The 19,274-nt window shown below is 41.4% G+C and overlaps 1 protein-coding gene across 1 annotated transcript; it reads left to right on the top strand.

The window, feature by feature from the left end:
• Positions 1-1,237: 1,237 nt before the first annotated feature.
• Kel (Kell metallo-endopeptidase (Kell blood group)) lies at positions 1,238-18,471 on the top strand. Its single transcript, XM_032905207.1, has 18 exons — positions 1,238-1,261; positions 1,498-1,639; positions 1,897-2,073; positions 2,508-2,632; positions 2,925-3,071; positions 5,761-5,823; positions 5,911-6,099; positions 6,533-6,681; positions 7,452-7,581; positions 14,163-14,273; positions 15,367-15,465; positions 15,651-15,728; positions 16,107-16,207; positions 16,352-16,462; positions 16,612-16,679; positions 16,879-17,048; positions 17,374-17,469; positions 18,195-18,471. The coding sequence occupies exons 1-18, from the start codon at positions 1,238-1,240 to the stop codon at positions 18,354-18,356; spliced, it is 2,142 nt and encodes a 713-aa protein (XP_032761098.1). The 3' UTR covers positions 18,357-18,471.
• The last annotated feature ends 803 nt before the right edge of the window (positions 18,472-19,274 follow it).

Raw genomic sequence — 19,274 nt, forward strand, 5'->3', positions numbered from 1 at the left:
TGTGCTTTGCTGTGACAGCTAATGGGAGCTCAGTGTTATGTGCAAAGCAGGATTTGGGCTTAAAATTCCATCCATTCCTACTAACAATTATGAAGCATACTATACCTATCACAAAGTGTTCTCAACTGAGAAGATGAAGATCCACATTTCCATCATAATATAGAGCAGAGTAAAGAAAGAGTCACATAGGCTTCATTCTTTCCCAGCAGATATGAGACCCTGTGAGGCAGGCATGGGAAACTATTACCTTCATTTTCCAGATGATAAAACTTGCTTACCTTTCTGAGAATATAAGTGGCTTGTTTATTGTTACAAAGCTAATAATTAGCAGATTAGGGTTTGCTAGTTTGGTGATCTTTTTAATGTGTGGCTCTGACTACAACCAACAGGGCCCTGGCTCACAAGGAAAAGCAATGAAGCATGCTTGGGAACTGTGTTTAATGTGACTATAAGGTCTCCCTGGCAAGTGGCATTTGACTCAGGAACCAAAGAATCTGAGAGATTTCAATCAGAAAAGAAAGGAGAGGAGGAAAGAATATGTAAGAAATAAAGAAACATGAACAAAGTTACAGAGCCAAACCCAAGAAGCAGACCAAGGGCAAGATTGCTTATTGAGTGAAAGCTCCTCCCTCTTCCCCCTGAGAAACTGAGATAGAGGAAGAGGTGAGGCCTGAGTGTTCCATCACTGATAAGCAGGTTCCACCCAGAGGCCAACTGTACTCATTTGGGGACAGAGAGAGTGGAAGAGCTGCCCCTTTTCCAGGGCCACAGGGAGTAGGGGCAAAAGGAAGGTCATTTTCTCAATGCTTTAGATACAGCATCTGGAGCAGAACCAGGGAGGATTCTGGGAGCCAGAGAGAAGCAGAGACAGATGGCAAGTGTCCTTGAGAACCATCCACTTCTGAAGCCAGAGCCTAGTAGAGGGCTAGGGTGACTGCTGCAAATATCCTGTCTCCCCAACAAGCACCAGAGAGAAGGGAACATGAAGCCTCCAGAATAGAAGGGAAAGGAAAGGAGTTGATGAGGGAAGGTGGGGAAATTGGAACATCCAGGAAGTGGTTCAAGTGGTTTCCTTGAGATGAAAATATTGGAGAGGGTCAGAGTGGCTCGACGAATCTATCTTTAATATAGCATTCCTTTCTGAACCAGCTTCTCTCTCCTCCTCTCTCCTCCAGTCACTTCAGGAGGAGAAGGACAAAGAGGGGAAAAGTTGAGGGGACAGAGCAAGAGCAGTAGAATGGGACCTCCCTGGAGCCAGGAGGTAAGTGTCCTCTGCCATCACACATCAGGACTTTCTAAAGTCCTGAAAATCATGTTTAATCCTGTTTTCAGTGAATTGCTATCTCAAGGACTAAAGATCTAAGGAAAGCTGGCTTTTAAGCAGAATTACCTCTGTACAAAAAGACAATAGCACTAACTCCTTATCATCTTGCTCTCTCTGCCCTCCCAAACTTCTTTGTCTTGTTTTTCTTTTCCCCCTGTTTGTTCCCTGACTAGAGATCTCCAGAAGAGAGTCTTTCCACTGAATGGAGCAGACAGTCGACAAGAGTCAGATGGGTGCTGCTAGCTGTCCTGCTTTGTGGCCTGCTCGTTGGTTCTTCTATGCTTTGGATTTACATTTTCCGGAACTGTGGTCCTTGTAAGGAAGATCCTGAAACACCCCTGACCCAGGCAGCCCTCCCTCATATGCCTTGACTCCTGCCCCATGACATACTTGTCCCTATCCTCATGGTCTCTGAGAATCTAGACTGCTTTTGCTCTGACTCCCACAGCAACCATTTTTTCCCCTAAGGTCTGTCTCTTTTATGAACCTCACTAGAAGTCCTCTGCTAGCCCCTGGGGGGAGCCCTTGTTCACTTGACTCTTCTTATCTAGCTCCGAGCTTTTGTTTCACAGGGACCTGTGAGTCACCTGTGTGTATGGAGCTCGTGAACCATTACCTGGCTTCTGGAAACAGAAGTGTGGCCCCCTGTACTGACTTTTTCAGCTTTGCTTGTGAAAAAGCCAATGGGACCAGTAACTCTTTCCAGGCACTTGCAGAAGAGAACAAGAGCCGACTGTGGAAACTATTGGGTGAGGACACATATTAGCATAGTCTCTAAGCAAGTAGACAACTGGGTCTTATGTGATCTTGATAGTTCTGAAGTCTGCACAAGTATAGACAACCCCCTTCTTGCTCTTGTCTTCCACTCCTGCCCGACATTCTCCTTTATTCACATGATGTTTCTCTTTTATTCTTTTTCTTTTTTCTATCTCTTTTCTTTCTTGTTTCCTTTTCTGTGTTTTCCTTACTGTCTTCATCATCTTTTTGTCTCACTAAATATCTTTGCTCATCTATCATGTTGTCAAGCTGAACTCATAAAAATGGGAGCTCTCCCCATTTATTTGAGCTTGATCCTCTTCTATATCCCTATGAAAACGTTTTCTCAACATCCCTATGAAGTTCCCATTTTCTGTTTGTCTCTGTACCAGTATCCATGCATTGAGTTCTTCTGTTTGCTTTCCAGAGGCCCCAGGGTCCTGGCATCTAGGATCTGGAGAGGAGAAAGCCTTCCAATTTTATAACTCCTGCATGGACACAGATGCCATTGACGCTTCAGGGACTGGTCCACTTGTACAAATTATTAAAGAGGTAAGAAAAATTGGGGTGTCAACTTTCTAAATAATTCATATGAACAATGCATGCTTGAGAGCTGTCATGATTTTATAGAATATAGGGCTCTTTCTTAGAGATTCCAAGTTCTCTGAGGGAGATAGAAATGAAACTACTCGGAAGAATCAAGACTTAGAGAAAGAAGGAAGAGCCTTAGAAATACCAAAGGCTCAGAAAGAAGGATCTTGTGGATGTGAGAAGGGAAACATAAATTCATCTGAGGATCAATCTCATGGGTCCCTAGGTTCAGGTTTGTCTTTCTTCTTTGAAGCTTGGAGGCTGGAATATTTCTGGCAATTGGACTTCCTTTGACTTCAATCAAAATCTGAGGCTTCTGATGAGTCAGTATGGCCACTTCCCATTCTTCCGAGCCTATCTTCATCCTCATCCAGCCCCTCCACACACGCCAATCATCCAGGTGAGGGATAAACTGGCAAAATCACAGATGCACCTGAGTTTCTAACTCTAGGCTATCATTACTTACAAAAAGATATTTCAAACTGGAAAATATGATATATATATATATATATATATATACAACATAGGGAGCAGCCCTCTTTAAGAGAAAATTAGTACTACAATGATTAGGGCTAATAGGTAGGGGGAAAAACTGTAGCAGAGCCCAGCTCTTTGAAGGGTGAAGTAAAAGTTTTCAGCTTTCTTTACTACAAATACAGATTTCTTCTGAACCTCTTCATTAGGTATCCTGTCTCCAGGGTTCTCCTTCTCTTATTTATTCTTCATTTACCCTAAGGCACCTTTCCAAACTTGATAGCTAAAAGCCTGTCACTTTAATGGATCACTCAGTCATCAAGATATGGCCCCTATTCCTTCCAAAGAATTTTAAGTTTGTGATCTGACCTCTATCCTTATCTCTTGTTGCATTCCGTCTCTCCCTTATACTCTGTGTTCTGCTGACTCACATGTAATGTCAAAAATATTCCTCTTCTCTTTGAATATCCTGCTTTCTTGCCTTAACAATCCTAGAAGAATCCTATCTGTTTGTACTTGACGTCTCTTCAGTAAGTCTTCCCTGACATGTGAGATACAATTTGCATGAAGTCTCTGTCATCCATTAAATTCTCTCAGCATTTAGTAATCTGAAAGCCTGTGCCCTCAGTAGATTAGAGTTCTTCTCAGCAACAAGGGCCCACTACTTGGTGTTCATTGAGTTTATAAATAAATAAATAGTGGAGCAATTTCTCCTGTGACAAACACTGGAGTGTTCTATATTTGTCTCTGAATTCCACAGCTTTGTGCAGAGGAATTAATCAAGAAGACATGGCCATCAATATGTGGTATTCTAAGATTAGGTTTTACCATGTGCATTCATAAGTTTACCTTTTATGGTTTGTTAGGATTAACTAAAATCTGAAGTGGTTAAGGACAAATTTAGATAGGAAGACATCAATGGAGTCGTGGGACATGGCTAATTATACAGGTGACAAAATTAAACTAAGACACCATAAAGGGGTTACAGGGAAATTCTGAGCTAAGGAGTCTTAGAATGCTGTGCCTTCTGCACATGGTCAGCAAGAAGCTGGCCTGAACTTTGAGTAGGAAGAAAAGTGAGAAGGAAAATATGAGCTTGAGCCTGGTGATTTTTGACCCGGAAAGTCAAGAAGAATTGATAAATTGATAAATATTAACATATAGAAAAAGAAGCGCTCCTGAAGCCTTTCAGATATTACCATAGGTCTATGTAGAGCTAAAGTGGAAGCAGCTGTGGAGGCCACTTGAAGCAGTTGAGGATTCTAAGTTAATATATTTGAATTTGATGCATGATAGAAAAATGGAAAATAAGAGCTGAGCATGAGAATGTGGTCAGTTCAAACACATTGTCGATGGTCCCAGAGGCTTTCCAAGGTTTCTTTGGTTGAAAGTAAATAAAAGAGATGGAGGAAACACTGAGTCACTTAGTTAGCTCCAGTCTGCCCAGGCTATTAACATAAGCTTAGCTACAGAAAGTGGGATACAGAGGAGCCCAGGAGAAGCTAGGCAGGAGGAACAGAAGAGTACAGGAAATCACAGAAAAGGAAGAGAGACCACCATGGGTAGCATCACAAAGAAAAATGGAGGAACTATAGGAGAACGGAAGTAGGGATTTCAGAGACTCCCTCACAGACAGAGAACAGAAAGACACCATTGAAAACCTGCAGCTAGTCACACATACACAAAGAATTGTGTAAGAATGGGCAGAGATTATTATTGGAGCCCAGTGTAATTCAAAGACTTTTTTCAAGATGTAAGAAAAGTATATAAGCCAGTGGGATTGGGATATTGGAATGGGAGTGGGATATTGAAATCAAAAGAGAAAAGCATAGCTCGAAGACAAAAAATGAAATGTAATTTGGACCATGAGCACTTGCTTGGGGTCCAAAGTTTAACAGATCCTCTATACACAGAATCAATATAAACTATTTAAATATGAATAATTTTAAAAATATACATTAATTCAGAGTCTATGATGAGTGAACTATCAAATTTACATTTATTTGTAAGTCTAAAAATATACTGCTTTCCCAAAATGAAGCAAAACTATTGTGGGACTCTAAAAACCAATTACAATTTTTAAAATAGAATAAAATACATTGAGAAATTTGGTGGTAGGGATTGAATGTAAGACCTCTTCTGTGATAGGCCTGTAAAACCATACTACAAGCATGGAGCATTGTAGAATTTATTGTAAAAAATAAAATCATGACAAGCAAAGTTTTGAAGTTTTTATTTTAATGGACTCTTCTGCATTAATTGTTGTTTTAAAAGTATGTATTAAAAATACATTTTGTTATTGAGTTTGAGTATGTTTTAACTAGTATATCTGACATGGGTATCTCACATCGTTGACTCTAGAGCTATACTCGCACAAAAAAAAAAAAGAAAAATAGCTCCCTCTAAACAAATCTGTGTTCCTCTGTTGCTGAAAAGCTCAACATTTGCATGTATAGACTTTTACCAGTTCCTGTCTTTTTTTTTGTATGGTATCCCGTATCTCTCTCATTTCTTTATTCCCATCTTTCCATCTTCCATGGTACCTCTTCTACCTTCCCATGCCTACCCACTCTACCCCTACGTGCCCACTTCTCTCCAGTCTCTCTTGTGTCCAGATAGACCAGCCGGAGTTTGACATTCTTCTCCAGCAAGACCAGGAACAGAAAGTCTATGCTCAGGTAAGATGCCACACCAGCATGCACCTTGTCACCTTGCCCCCAAATGAAAGGCTTCTAGCTTTTGTGACTAAGATTCCCCTCCTCTAGATCCTGCGGGAATATGTGACATACCTGAACCGGTTGGGAACTTTACTTGGGAGTAACCCACAGGAAGCACAACAACATGCCTCCTGGTCCATCGTCTTTACCTCACGGCTGTTCCAGTTTCTGAGGCCACAACAACAGCAGCAGGCACAAGACAAGCTCTTTCACGTGGTTACTATTGATGCCCTTCAGGTGCCTAGAACTGAAGGCCTGAGGACTCTGCTTGATGGCCTCTCAAACTTTCTCTTTTTTATCTTCTTTTTTCTATTACCATTAATTCCTTCACTTAAAAATTGTAATTATTTATTTGTTTATTTATTTACTTTCTTATTTACTTATACATTTATTCTTTCTATGGGACGTTGAGCAAAAACCTGTCTAGGCATGAAGATAAAAACCAGAGAACAATGTTTGGGAGTTGGACTTTCCTTCTATCATGTAGGCTGGGAGATTGAAGTCAGGTGATCATGCCTGTCACCATTGAATCTTCTTGTTGTCCCCTTCCTTTCATTTCGTTTTGTCCTTAACTCTAGTCTTCTCCAAGCCTTCCTCTAACACTCCCCATTCCCTCTTCTTCCAGATCCTTTTGTTGTCTCCCTCTTTAGCTTTGTGTCTTTTCTCTAAGGAAATAGCCCCAGCCATCGACTGGTTATCCTGTTTACAAGCAATATTCACACCGATGTCTTTGAGTCCCTCCCAGACCCTCCAAGTCCATGACCTAGACTACTTGAGAAACATGTCACAGCTGGTAGAAGAAGGGCTGCTGAATCACAGGTTTGCCCAGGTGGAGTTGGACAGATATTGGGCATGGGAGGAGAGTGAAGTATCAGAGACACCATGAATGAGAGGCACCTGTGAGCTGGAGAAACACAGAAAGATAGAGTAGGTGGCACAAAAGGAAACATAAAAATCAAGGATTATGTAAGGCTTTGGGATGTTATGACCATGTGACACATTAAATGAAGGATATAGGGGTAAGACAGATGAGGTACATATCAGGAATATACCATTATCCTTAACAGAGATCATACACTATACACTATACACTATACACTAATAGACATGCAGAAAAGCCCAACTCTGAAGGGCATGAACACAGGCCTTCCCTGTAGAACCCTAGTGGCACCATTGTCTAGAAATCCTTTTCAGGGGAGGCAAAGTAGCAATCGTGTGGCTTCAGCAGTTTTATATATGTATGTCCTGAAAGGCAGTTGCCAACAGGACCAAGGCAAGCCACAAGCCCAGGTTTGTTGTACATAAAAATCTATCTTTAGATGAGCTGAAGTTTCCTCATTGTGGAAACAGATAAATCAAGCCTCTCCTAGTAAGTTCAGGAGACAGCCTCTTTCCTCCATTCCTCTGTCACTCCCAAAGCCAAACCAATAAAGACTGTTTGTTCTTCATGGTTTCGCTTATATGGCAGTTACTCTTTAAATATAGAGAGGGGGCTCTGTACTAGTATACCACAGTAGTTTGTTGAAGGGATTATTCATGTGAACATGTTTAGGAGATTTAGCTTTGGGTTGGGAATTTTGTATTTACAGTGAGATAATACAGAGCTACATGATCCTTGGGTTGGTGGATACCCTTTCACCAGCACTGGACACTAAATTCCAGGAGGCACGCAGAGAACTGACTCAGAAACTACGGAAACTGAAAGAACGACCACCCCTGGTGAGGAGAGAAGACGATGTATTTTCTATATTGGGGTAATTATTGAGGGAAAAGGACATAGGAGAAGAGGTCCTACACCATGGAAGTAGGCAAAATGGGGAGTCAGAGTATAGCTTTAGAATCAAGATACTAACTGGTTACTTCTGTGGCCTTTGACTAAAAGTAAAAGTAAAATTAAGAAAGAACCCTTCCTTTACCATTACTCTTTTTTTTTTTTTTATTAACTTGAATATTTCTTATATACATTTCGAGTGTTATTCCTTTCCGGTTTCCGGGCAAACATCCCCCCCCCTCCCCTTCCTTATGGGTGTTCCCCTCCCCCCATTGCCACCCTCCCCCCGACAGTCTAGTTCACTGGGGGTTCAGTCTCAGCAGGACCCAGGGCTTCCCCTTTCACTGGTGCTCTTACTAGGATATTCATTGCTACCTATGAGGTCAGAGTCCAGGGTCAGTCCATGTATAGTCTTTAGGTAGTCTTTACCATTACTCTTAAGCAATGTTCTATTTTCCTGAACTCTATGGTTTGACCTCTATGGTAGGACCTGGCCCTAAAGCTTAAGATTTATTATGAGGAACAATATTTGGCAATATGTAAATGTGCATCATCAAGTTCATCCCTGAGCCTATGAGATTGTTCAGTTACAAATGGACATGGTTGGTCAGATCTTCACATATCTGAGGAGAAGGGACTATAAGAAGAGTGTAGAAGCAATTAGTCAGATGCATTATCTGACAGAGGTCTTCAGTCAGAATTCCTTGATATCCTACATCAGACCCTTCCAAATCCAAGTGGAAACATCCTTACCTCAGTGAAGGCCTTCCTTTATGGTCTGTCTTGAAAGAAAATAACTTTTAGCCTTGTTAATTTATGGATAATTTCTGTACTTTCCCAATTCTGGGGAGATGGCTTAATAACTAAAGTGTTTGCCAATCAGAGGAGAGCACTTGAGTTTGAGTTCCTAGTTTGAAGCAAACTGCAGTAGTGTTGTCTTTCCCAGTGGTTCTACTGCCATACAGAATGGACACAGGACATCCCCTGGACACTCACGACCCCAGTAGCCTGATATATACAATGGCAAAACAAAAAATCCCAGTCTCAAGCAAAGCTGAATATGAGGCCTGGCACCTGAGGGGGGTCTTCTGAACTCTACATGTGCACTAACTAATTCCTCACTTCTCAAATTTGTAAAAAAAAAAAAAATGTTTTGCTGAGGCTATAATGTAGTCATTGATTACTTATGGTCTACAAAGGCCTAGATAATTTCCTTTATTGATCTGATTCTCAAATTTGTTTGATGTAGCATAATATAATTATACGTTTTTATTTATTTATCCTTTGGGTTTTTTTAGAGACAGAGTCTCACTATGTAGCTGTGGCTGTACTGGAGGTCACTGTGTAGATGATGCTGGCTCAGAACTTACAGAGGTCGGCCTGCCTCTGTCTCCCAAGTGCTGAGAATAAAGTGTGCACCACCACATGAAATTCACTGTATGTTTATTGTAGAGATGGGTCAACCAATGTGTGTCTTTAGGAACCTGGCTATAGTAAGAAGTTAGAGCAGGGGTCTTCTCTGGCTGTCTGGTTTCAAGGTCAGTGTGGTTTTTCTATTGTATCTTAGATCATTCTCGATTAGGATGGCTGCTCAATGTGGGGTAGATTCACAAGATGCTACTATGCAGCCTATCTTTTGATCACAGGCAGCAGAGCATAACCCTAACGGCAAACTTCCTGGCAAAATAAAAAATAGCTTCCTGTAAATGCCAGCACTGTAGCATGAGGTCATGCCTTGGAAGGTATAAACACATCAACATGGAGACTCATGCTTAAAGAATGTGAAAGGCTTACAAAGCCAGTAAACACTATTCTTTCCAGGAGAGTATAGAAAGATGAAAATAAAGTATGACCTTGGAGAAACTGCTTCACCTTTCTGAACTAACAAAACGTGACACTGAGCAATAATGTTAATTCATTAACAATGTCTTAACGTCAGTCAGTCATCCATGTACACCGCTCACTCAAGATGATATTGCTCTAAGGTTTTAGCTCCCATTCCTCAGACTCAGAAACAGGTAGAAGAATGACAACCGGGGTTGGGGATTAGCTCAGTGGTAGAGCACTTGCCTAGCAAGCGCAAGGCCCTGGGTTCGGTCCCCAGCTCTGAAAAAAAGAAAAAAGAAAAAAAAAAAAAAAAGAATGACAACCTCCCCTAGGATCTCATTGTTCTTAAGTGAAGAATCAGAATCCAAAATAAATCTGTTTGGCTCATGAACCTATATATTTTTAAATGATTTATTTAATTTTACTTCATGTCCATTGGCATTTTGCCTGCATGTATGGTATGTCTATGTGAGGATGTCAGATCCCCTGGGAGTGGAGTTACAATTATGAACTGCCATGTGGGTGCTAGGATTTGAACGGAGGCACTGTGGAAGAGAGGCAGCAGTACTCTTAACTACTGAGCCATCTCTATAGCCTCATGAATCTATATCTTAACACACCAGGCCAGATTGAGAAATATGTGAGTGCTACAGCACTGGGTTAGCAAACTCTTTTAGAAAGGACAAGGTAGTTCATTATATTTGCCTTTATGTTCCGTATAGTTTATGTTGTTAACACTTGACCGTCTTAGGACGTAAAAGACAAAGCCGTGCTACTAAAGAACACAATTTAGACAATAGATACCCTTGATGGCTCCTAAAACAGGGTGATCAGAGAGGGTCGAATATCAGTGGGAACTCTTAGAAACACATAAATCTAAGGCGATAGTTAGAGAAAGAGAGGCATTGCCTGGGCTTATCTCACAGGAACAATGCATGGAGAAGAATTGGTAAAAAATTAGCATAGTGTGTGGGGTTGTCCTTATGACTCTGGCTTAGAAAACATATGGGGCTCTGCCTGTAAGGCCCAATGTTACTGCTGATGTATACCTTGGGTAGTTGAGAACTGAATCAGCAAATTGGATAGCCCTGAAGTAAAAAATCAGAGAAAAGAGGCTCTGGCAGGTCATTGTAAGGATACACACTTTCTTTTTAGGAAATAGAAAATTTATAGAATTTGTCTGACTTATATTTTAAACGAACATGTTCCAACAGCATAAACTATGGAAATTCCTGACTTGTAGTTTAAGAGGTAGCAAGGAGTCAGTGGCAATACCAGACTCTGGACTTGATTTTTAGTTCCAGACAGTGTTTATTAATTTTAGCCTTCTAATTTCTCTGAGGAATTCTAATGTACATTCTGACTTTGAAAAATCAAGAAGTGTCAAATCTGACCCTTTTGTTGGTTAACTTTGAGAACATGGTCAATGGAAATGCCTCTTTCTATTATGAAACGTATGAGTCTGGATTTGGGACAATGGAAGCAAGATTTCACATTTGTCTCTGTGTGATGAGAACTATTCATATTCAGCCCAACAACACAATTTATTTAGGCAATTTAAAATTTTGTTTAAACAAGTCATTTCAGTGACCTTTCTTCTCAGATCCTGGGTTATCTTCAAATTTACCCAAAAGTTCTTAATCCAAACTACTGTTAATATCTCGATAGGAAAGCATTAGGTCAGGCTTAGAGGATTTAGCTATAGATTCATCTATTCATTTATGTGATATTTTTTATGTTTTTCAATTTTTTTTGAGACATAGTCGCACCATGCTGGCTTAGAACTCCTAATTATTCTACCTCTGCCTTTCAACTGCTAGGATTACAGGTGTGTGCCATCACTCACTGCATGTGGAGTATGTGACAATATTTGTTGAGTAACAACTATAAAAAAATGTTTTTATGACACCCATTATGTACCAGTGCACAAGATACACAAGTATCCCTGCTTTGAGTAGTTATAGTTCAGTTAAAAAAAAAAAAAGATAATAGACTTTGTGCACTGGGCGGTGTTCGGACACAGGCAAAATATCAAATGAAGAAAAAGAATGCAAGAAACATATCAGTTATGATTATCAGTAGACAGTGAAGAAAGGTCAAATTAACTGTGAGTCATTCTTGAGACGTTTAGTTATGGTTGACCCAGACTAGAGTCCACTCATAGTGCACCATCATTCCACATCAATTTCTTTATCTCATTTACCAGGATGTGATTTTCGATGTTTCCAGAGGCTTTCCTGATGTTAAGATAATGCCATCAGCGTGGCGATAGAATTTACTGAGTAATGCTAATCGAATTCTAGTTGAATTTAGAATAAATAGAGTGCTTCAAAGGAATTACATCATCTGATCTTCAAATCTGTGAGGAAGGTAGAATAGACATTTTTCTCTTTTATTATTTTTATTTTTTTTTACATCTTTTCTCTTATTCGATATTTTTTATTTACATTTTAAATGTTATCTCCTTTCCCGGTTTCCCCTCCAGGGAGCAGCTATCCTATCCCACTTCCTTCTGCTTCTATGAGGGTGTTCCCTCACCCACCCAACCACTCCCTCCCTCTTCCTCACCCTGACATCCTCCTACAAATGGAGCATCCAGCCTTCACAGGACCCTTTCCTCCCATTGATGCCCAACAAAGCCATCCTCTGCTACATATGCAGCTGGAGCCATAGGTCCATCCCTCTGTTCTTTTGCAATGGTGGATTAGTCTCTGGGAGCTCTGGGGGATTCTGGTTGGATGATATTTTTCTGCTTATGGGGTTGCAAACCCACTCAGTTCCTTCAGTCCTTTCTCTAACTCCTCCTTTGGGGACCCTGTTCTCAGTTCAGTGGTTGGCTACAAGCATATGCCTCTGTATTTGTTAGGCTCTGGCAGAGCCTCTCAGTGGAGAGCTATATCAGGCTCCTGTCAGCAAGCACTTCTTGGCATCCACAATAGTGTCTGGGTTTGGTGTCTGTATATGGGATGGATCCCCCATGTGGAGCAGTCTCTGGATGACCTTTCCTTCAGTCTCTGCTCCATACTTTCTCTCTTCTGTTTGTACAGCTGGCCTGCCTAAAGTACATGGGTTTAGGTTAATAGCCCACATGTGTAAATGCTGGATATTATGTGTAAGGGCAGTACTGTGGTAGTCTTTAAGGACAAATTAAGTTTACAGGTAGGTTTCATTGGTGTTTGGAGTAATTTACACTGAAAACTTAGGAGGAAGCATTCTAATAGTTTCCAGTCTGAGAACGTAAATGCATGTGTGCATTTCTGTAAGCAAACAGCTTGGACCAGCCTTATTTCAGAAGCTGCTCATTTCTGCTTAGTTCATATTCCAGTTTGCTGCAGCACCTCTGTGTCTTGGGCTTCTAGTACGGGACTCTGTTATGTTGCTGAGGGCCCTAATCTGTGTTTATAGCAGGATCTTATCTGTGTTTTGAGCTCCCAGTCTGTCTTGTAACCCAGTTTAATGAGCCCTTTAAATAAATATGTTTTTATTATTTTGACATATGTGGCCCTCAGTGATCCTACAATAGTCTTTAATAGTTATACATTATTTTCTCTACCTTCAAAAACATTCCTTTAATAAGTCATTATAGAATTTTATCTAGAAATCCCTACATATTCTTGGAGCTGTCTTGATTTCTACAATTTCTTTATAGTCTTCTTATTCCTGGTTTGTAGGAGACGTGTGCAAACATTTTCACTGCCCTAAAATGAAACCATTTAGCTTCACTATTTTGAATTTGATGTATTTCTTCTACCATTTATATTTCAGAGTTTTCTTCCTCCTCTATCTCCACTCTCCCTCTAACATATGTAATGCTTGCCACTTTCCCCTGTCTAGTGGGATTCTAGTTTGAGTGGTGCACTGGTTCCTTAGTAGTTTGCTTTTACCTCTTATAACAGGAAAAATTGCATCACCTTTACTGATCTATAGGGCTCTACCATACAATACACACCCTTTGTGACTGGGCATGGATGCTGTAGAAGAAAAGAGTTCCTCCCATTGGTTTACAATAAGAAATAAAGGTCTTTTAGGAAGGAGAGTATGGTGGAACTCCTGGGCCATTTGGTTGGTATGTTGGACACAATCTCAGGATTGGATACTCTTCCGCCCCTTCCCAGGAGGCTTACATTTCTCAGAGGGATGCCTTCTAAGGGCCTTCCTTTTGTACCAATAGGCACCAAGCCTGGGAGCTGAGGGAGAAGGGAAGCCTTTTTCTGCTGAGCAATAGTGTATATTGAGAAAATGATAAAGGAAAGTTTCTGGGTGTGTGTGTGTTTGTCCGTGTTGTTGTCTACATGTGCAGTGTATGCATGTATATTTCATATATGCACTTGTGTGTGCATTTGGAGACCTCACCAGGTATATTTCTTTTTGTCACTCTCTACCTTTAGTTTTTGAGGCAGTTCTCTCGCTAAACCTAAAACTCATTAGTTCAGATAGGCTGGTTAGCAGCCAAACAGCTTCTCCACCCTACCAAAGGGAAGAACCTCCAAACCTGACTTTTTATGTTGGTTCTGGGGTCCTGAATTCAGGTTCTTGTATTTGTGCGGCAGGCACTTTAATGCCCGGGTTATTTCTCCATTCCTGGGAAATAAAAAATGTTAAAAAATTCATCAAAGAAAACATCCTTTTGGATGACTGGCACTGGAATGTGATAAAAACAGAAACCTGGACAGATCTCACTCACTCCAGTATGTTCTTGCAGCCAGCCTACCCTCGGTGGATGAAGTGTGTGGAACAGACGGGATCCTTCTTTCAGCCTACTCTGGCAGCTCTGTTTGTTCGTGAAGCCTTTGGACCAAGCATTCGAAGTGCTGTATGTGAGAGCTTACCCCAGCCTGCAACACCCTACCCTTTCCAACCAGCACGCTTTGCCCTAGCTCTATGAAGTGTGTCCTTCTTTGTGTTGTGCAAAGCATGAATCAGGTAGAAAAGAAAGTCAACTAAGACAGAACCTAGGAGCCTGCTCAGTCCCTTAGGCAAGTGTAATTTAGCCACAGGACACAAGGTATTCCCAACATGAATTAATTTAAACACCTCACTGGACTTTCCTGGTATTGTGTTTCTTCAACCATAAAAAGAAAAAGAAAAAAATCAAACTCCTTGACCTTTAAGGCTATCTCCTTGTTTGTCTAAGAATTTTGAACAACACATGGTATACCATGAGCACAGGATGATGTAATTGCAGAGAACAAACGAGTAACTTCTGAATGAGTAGGGAACTTATAAGCATTTTATGTGTAATATTTTTAATTACAATTATTTTCCTAATTTAATGGAAGAGGGGATTGAACAAAGAGTAGTTAAATGAGTTATTTTACTTCATGGGACCACTTTGAACTCAGTCTGAAGCCAGAGTCATTTCTGATGCTATTACCCAATTCCTTTACCAGGAAAGAATGTTCGTAAGAGAGTGAGTAATTGCAAGTTAAGAAAGTGCAAATTCAGGCTGAATGACTATGGAAACTGCAACTTGCTAGGACGCTAAGGAAATTAGAAGAGAAGAAATATGACTTGATTTAAGTGGGAGGGTATGAAGACAAAAGTCCTAAAAACAGAGATAGAAACAGGAGTTCCCCATGCTCTCTGCTTTCTGGGAGAGTTGCTGGACCTAAATGAAAGTACCCAACAATCTCAGATATTAAAATGGCAAAAGCACTGTTGTGTCCTGTTCTTGGGGCAACTAACGAATTACCTATTCTGAGCTTGAGAATGTCCTAGTAACCCCATAAATCTTTATACCTTGGATATTTGTGGTAATCTGGGGAACAAACCCTCTTGTGAGCACTTTGATTTTCTCTAGCAGTTCTTGGAGCCCAGTAGGGCAAAGGTCTCTTTACAAACTAGAGAAGGACCAGGGATCAGACTAATCCTTACACTCTTTTCCATTTTCTGCACACATCCCATAGGCCATGGAATTATTTGCTGAGATAAAGGATGCTGTCATCGTACGCCTCAAGAAGCTTTCCTGGATAAGTGAGGAGACTCGGAAAGAGGCCTTGAACAAGGTAATGCCAGGATGATTACAATTCAGTCTGAAGCCATTTGAGAGATAGTTGATCACTGGATGAAGAAATGGGGATGGAGGAGAGAAAATGGAGTACAGATCACATATCTGAGTCACAGTGTCAATGGCTCACAGGGATTTATAAGGGAATGCTGGCAGCTTACACATTTCTGTGTCTCTTTCTAGCTCACCCAACTGCAGGTGGAGATGGGGGCTCCAAAACGGGCCCTGAAGACTGAGATGGCCAAACAAGAATATAGTGATGTAAGTCTTTGTCCTTCTCAGTATCACTTATGCCCTCGGTTTCTTATTCCCCTGATCCAACTGAGTTTGCAAAGCAATCCGTTTTCTGTGGGCAATTTTGAGCCCACCTCTTCTTTACCCCAGTGCTGGATGAGTCTTACAGGCAAAATATTGAAACTGCCTAGGGGCTTCATGAATACATACACAAACATAAACACATGCAATCTGTGGCATGTCTATGTTTCTCTACATGATGATACATATGAACTTTATACCAACATGAGTGATATTATAGGGTATGTATATATCAGGGATTACCTGGTCAGGTGTAAATGTGCCCAGTACCAGCTATCTGTATACATATCTGTGCATCAAATGACCTGCTGCCTTTTCCCCCAGATACAACTTGGTCCCAGTTTCCTTCAATCTTTCCTAAGCTGTGTACGATCCCTCCAGGGCAGAAAGGTTCGGAGTTTCCTGCAGCCTTTTCCCTACCACAGGTATGAGAACAGATACTTCATGCCAGAGATGGGCTAAGAACAGTGATAACAGAAACAGATCCATAGTGATGGTTAGGAAAGATTGCATGTGCCTTGCATAGACAGTAAATGATAGTGCTGTGTTTATGTTTTCTCTTCACACAGATGGCAGAAATCTCCCTGGAGCGTCAGTGCCTACTATTCAGTACCTGACCATGTGGTGGTCTTCCCTGCTGGCCTTCTCCAACCTCCATTCTTCCACCCTGGCTACCCCAGGTATGGACCATTCTCTGAAGGTGAGTCTTTTGGTGGGAGATCTCAAGAGGAATCAACAGGTATTAGGATGGATGAGACTTGGGCTTGGAAAATCGGAGTAAATATTTTTAAAGGATTTTGCAAGTAAAACCAGATTTCATCTTTTTTAGAGCCGTGAACTTTGGCGCTGTTGGCAGCATCATGGCCCATAAACTGTTGCATATCTTCTTCCAATTCTGTGAGTAATGAGTCGTTGGAAGGTAGGACAAAGGGATCACCAGGGAGGACAACAAAGGATACCTGGAGGGAAGGGGAAGGCTATTCAAGTGCTACTGGATGAATAGTCTGCAAAATGTTCCATGTTCCTGGTCAGTCTATGATATCCCTCATATTCCACCGACCTTCACCAATTCATTCTCTTGTTCCATCTTTAACAGTACTGCCTGGGGGCTGCCCAGCCTGCGACACACGTGCACTACAAGAAGCACTTCTATGCCTGGAGCATCGCTATGCTGCCTTCCCCTTAGCCAGCATGTCCTCTTTCAATGGTTCTCACACACTCCTGGAAAATGCTGCAGACATAGGAGGCGTAGCCATTGCATTTCAGGTGTGCTGAGGTCCCTGACCTTCCACGTTTCTTCCACTATCCCTCATGGAAATGTGGTTGCATAGCTTTCTGCCCTTCACATTCCCATTGAACAGATGGCAACTTGGGACCCCCTTCCTACTCTGTAGATCCCCCACCTTCTAAGACATCTGTAGGTCTTCTGGTGAGTACTCTTTCTTCTTGGCTCAGATCAGAACATCAGTGCAGAGTTGGATAAGAAGGCTTAGGAAATTGTCAGGGTATCATGCTATGTAGCTGATATGAGACTTCTAAATGCCTACAGATTTGAAGCCTAAAAGCAATGTTATCCCATACCCATATCTAGGCATATAGAAAGAGGATAACAGAGCACGCTGGAGAGTTGACTCTGCCCAACCAGGAGCTCAGCCCCTATCAACTCTTCTTCCGAAGCTACGCCCAGGTGAACACCTATCATTTCTCTCTATACTTGCTTCACATCAGTTAAGGACCCTATCACTGATGCTAAAACAATGTTTGTCTCCTGCTACACTGTTCCATACTCGCAAGTCCACTACTATGGATCCCCATTTTTATCATTTCTCGTTTGTTGCTTTGGAACCACCTTTAGGTGTGTACAGGTTGTTTAACCATATCCAGAAACTAGCTCCTCACCCCATCTCCAAGAGAAGAAGATACTACTCTTCCAAGTCTGTCTATAACATAAGCCTGTTTCCGTTTTCTGTTTTTCTTTCTTCCTCATGCTTCAGAAATAGACTGTTTTAAAAGGAACCAATAACAGGCTGGGCATATAACCATACTACTTAGAGACCTCAGTCCAGGGAGTTGGTCTCAAACTGGTAACACTTCTTTAAAAACCTTTTGCTCTTTCAGCAGGCATGGTCCACAATTTTTCAATGCATTAGTGGCTCACTAACAGAACTCTACTGCTAACTCTCACTTTTGTCCCTTATAAATGATAATGTTATACAGCCAATTTTTCTCCTACATGGCTAGTGCCATATTGAATGATTTACATGTGATATGTTATCCATGTGTCTCCTGAGCTCCCTGCCCTTCATCCTCTTTATTCTACCTAGGATCTCCCAGTCCTTGTATCTAACCCATCCCTAAGACCCTATGAGACTTTCTTTACTCCTTACCGTTTTTGACCATCTTCTTCCTTAGGTAATGTGTAGGGAGCTGATCTCACAAGACCCTCAGGACACTCACAGTCCTCCAAGGCTTCGAGTCCATGGGCCCCTCAGCAATTCTCCAGATTTTGCCAAACATTTTCTTTGTCCAAGTGGTTCCCTTCTGAATCCCTCTACCCGCTGCAAGCTCTGGTAACTTGGCTACCAAAGAGACTGAGATATACATGGACTCCTTATGAGCCCATCCTTGAAGTCAAAATAAATGTCTCTCTCCTTTTTGTTCCCAAAATAAAAGTGTGTATTTACCCTTTTGCTATTTCTCTCTCTTTTTTTCATTGTGTGGGTATGTGCGCACGTGTATGTGTGTGTGTATGTGTGTGTGCAGGTGTGTGTATGTGTGTGTGCAGGTGTGTGTATGTGTGTGTGCTTATGCATGAGTGTGCACACGTACATGCCCACGGTGGGCACTGTGGGTACATGTGTGCTATAGCTTATGTGTGAAGGTCAGGGGACAACTTTGAGTATTTTAGTCCTTGCCATCTACCTTGTTTTGAGACAGGTAAACATACCAGTGTGTGTAGCACATACTCCAAATCCAGCTTCTAGTAACTATCTTATCACCACCTCCTGTCTGTCTGCTTCACTGTAAGAGTGATGATATTTTTCATGTGGACTACTGAATCTGCCTTTAAGTGTATTCTAAGGATTCAAACACAGGTGCTTACACTTCTGAAGTAACTACTTATTCTACATCTCCACAGCCCACTCAGTCATCTTTTGGTGCCTCTTTCTTGGTATGTTCTATTCCTAGAAGTCAGGAAGGATAAGAGGGAAAAGTGCCAAGAAAGCTTTATGAACACTGGCAAAGCTGGTGAGCTGATGGATCTGAAAGTCGGTCTGTGGGCCAAAGGCCAGGCAATTAAACAGACCAGTTAGAGAATCAAGCAAGATCTTAAGTTGCACAAAGCCACTCACAACAGTTTTTAGAATTTTATTGCAATTTCTACTTTATTGTCACTGTCTCCTCCCTGTTTCAAACAAAGCTTAAGAGAGAAGGGTGTAGGTTTGGTGTCTTTGGCCCTGGGACACGAAATTCTGGGTGGGGTGGCAATTA

This window comes from Rattus rattus, chromosome 6 (assembly GCF_011064425.1).
Source record: "Rattus rattus isolate New Zealand chromosome 6, Rrattus_CSIRO_v1, whole genome shotgun sequence".
Lineage (NCBI taxonomy): Eukaryota > Metazoa > Chordata > Mammalia > Rodentia > Muridae > Rattus > Rattus rattus.

What these genes read in the sequence shown, in the direction of transcription:
- Kel (XM_032905207.1), top strand. Translation starts at nt 1,238, where the DNA reads ATGGGACCTCCCTGGAGCCAGGAG. An exon ending in TTGTACAAATTATTAAAGAG is followed by an intron (nt 2,633 to 2,924) that starts GTAAGAAAAATT and finishes TCTTCTTTGAAG; the next exon opens with CTTGGAGGCTGGAATATTTC. An exon ending in GGAAAGAGGCCTTGAACAAG is followed by an intron (nt 15,466 to 15,650) that starts GTAATGCCAGGA and finishes GTCTCTTTCTAG; the next exon opens with CTCACCCAACTGCAGGTGGA.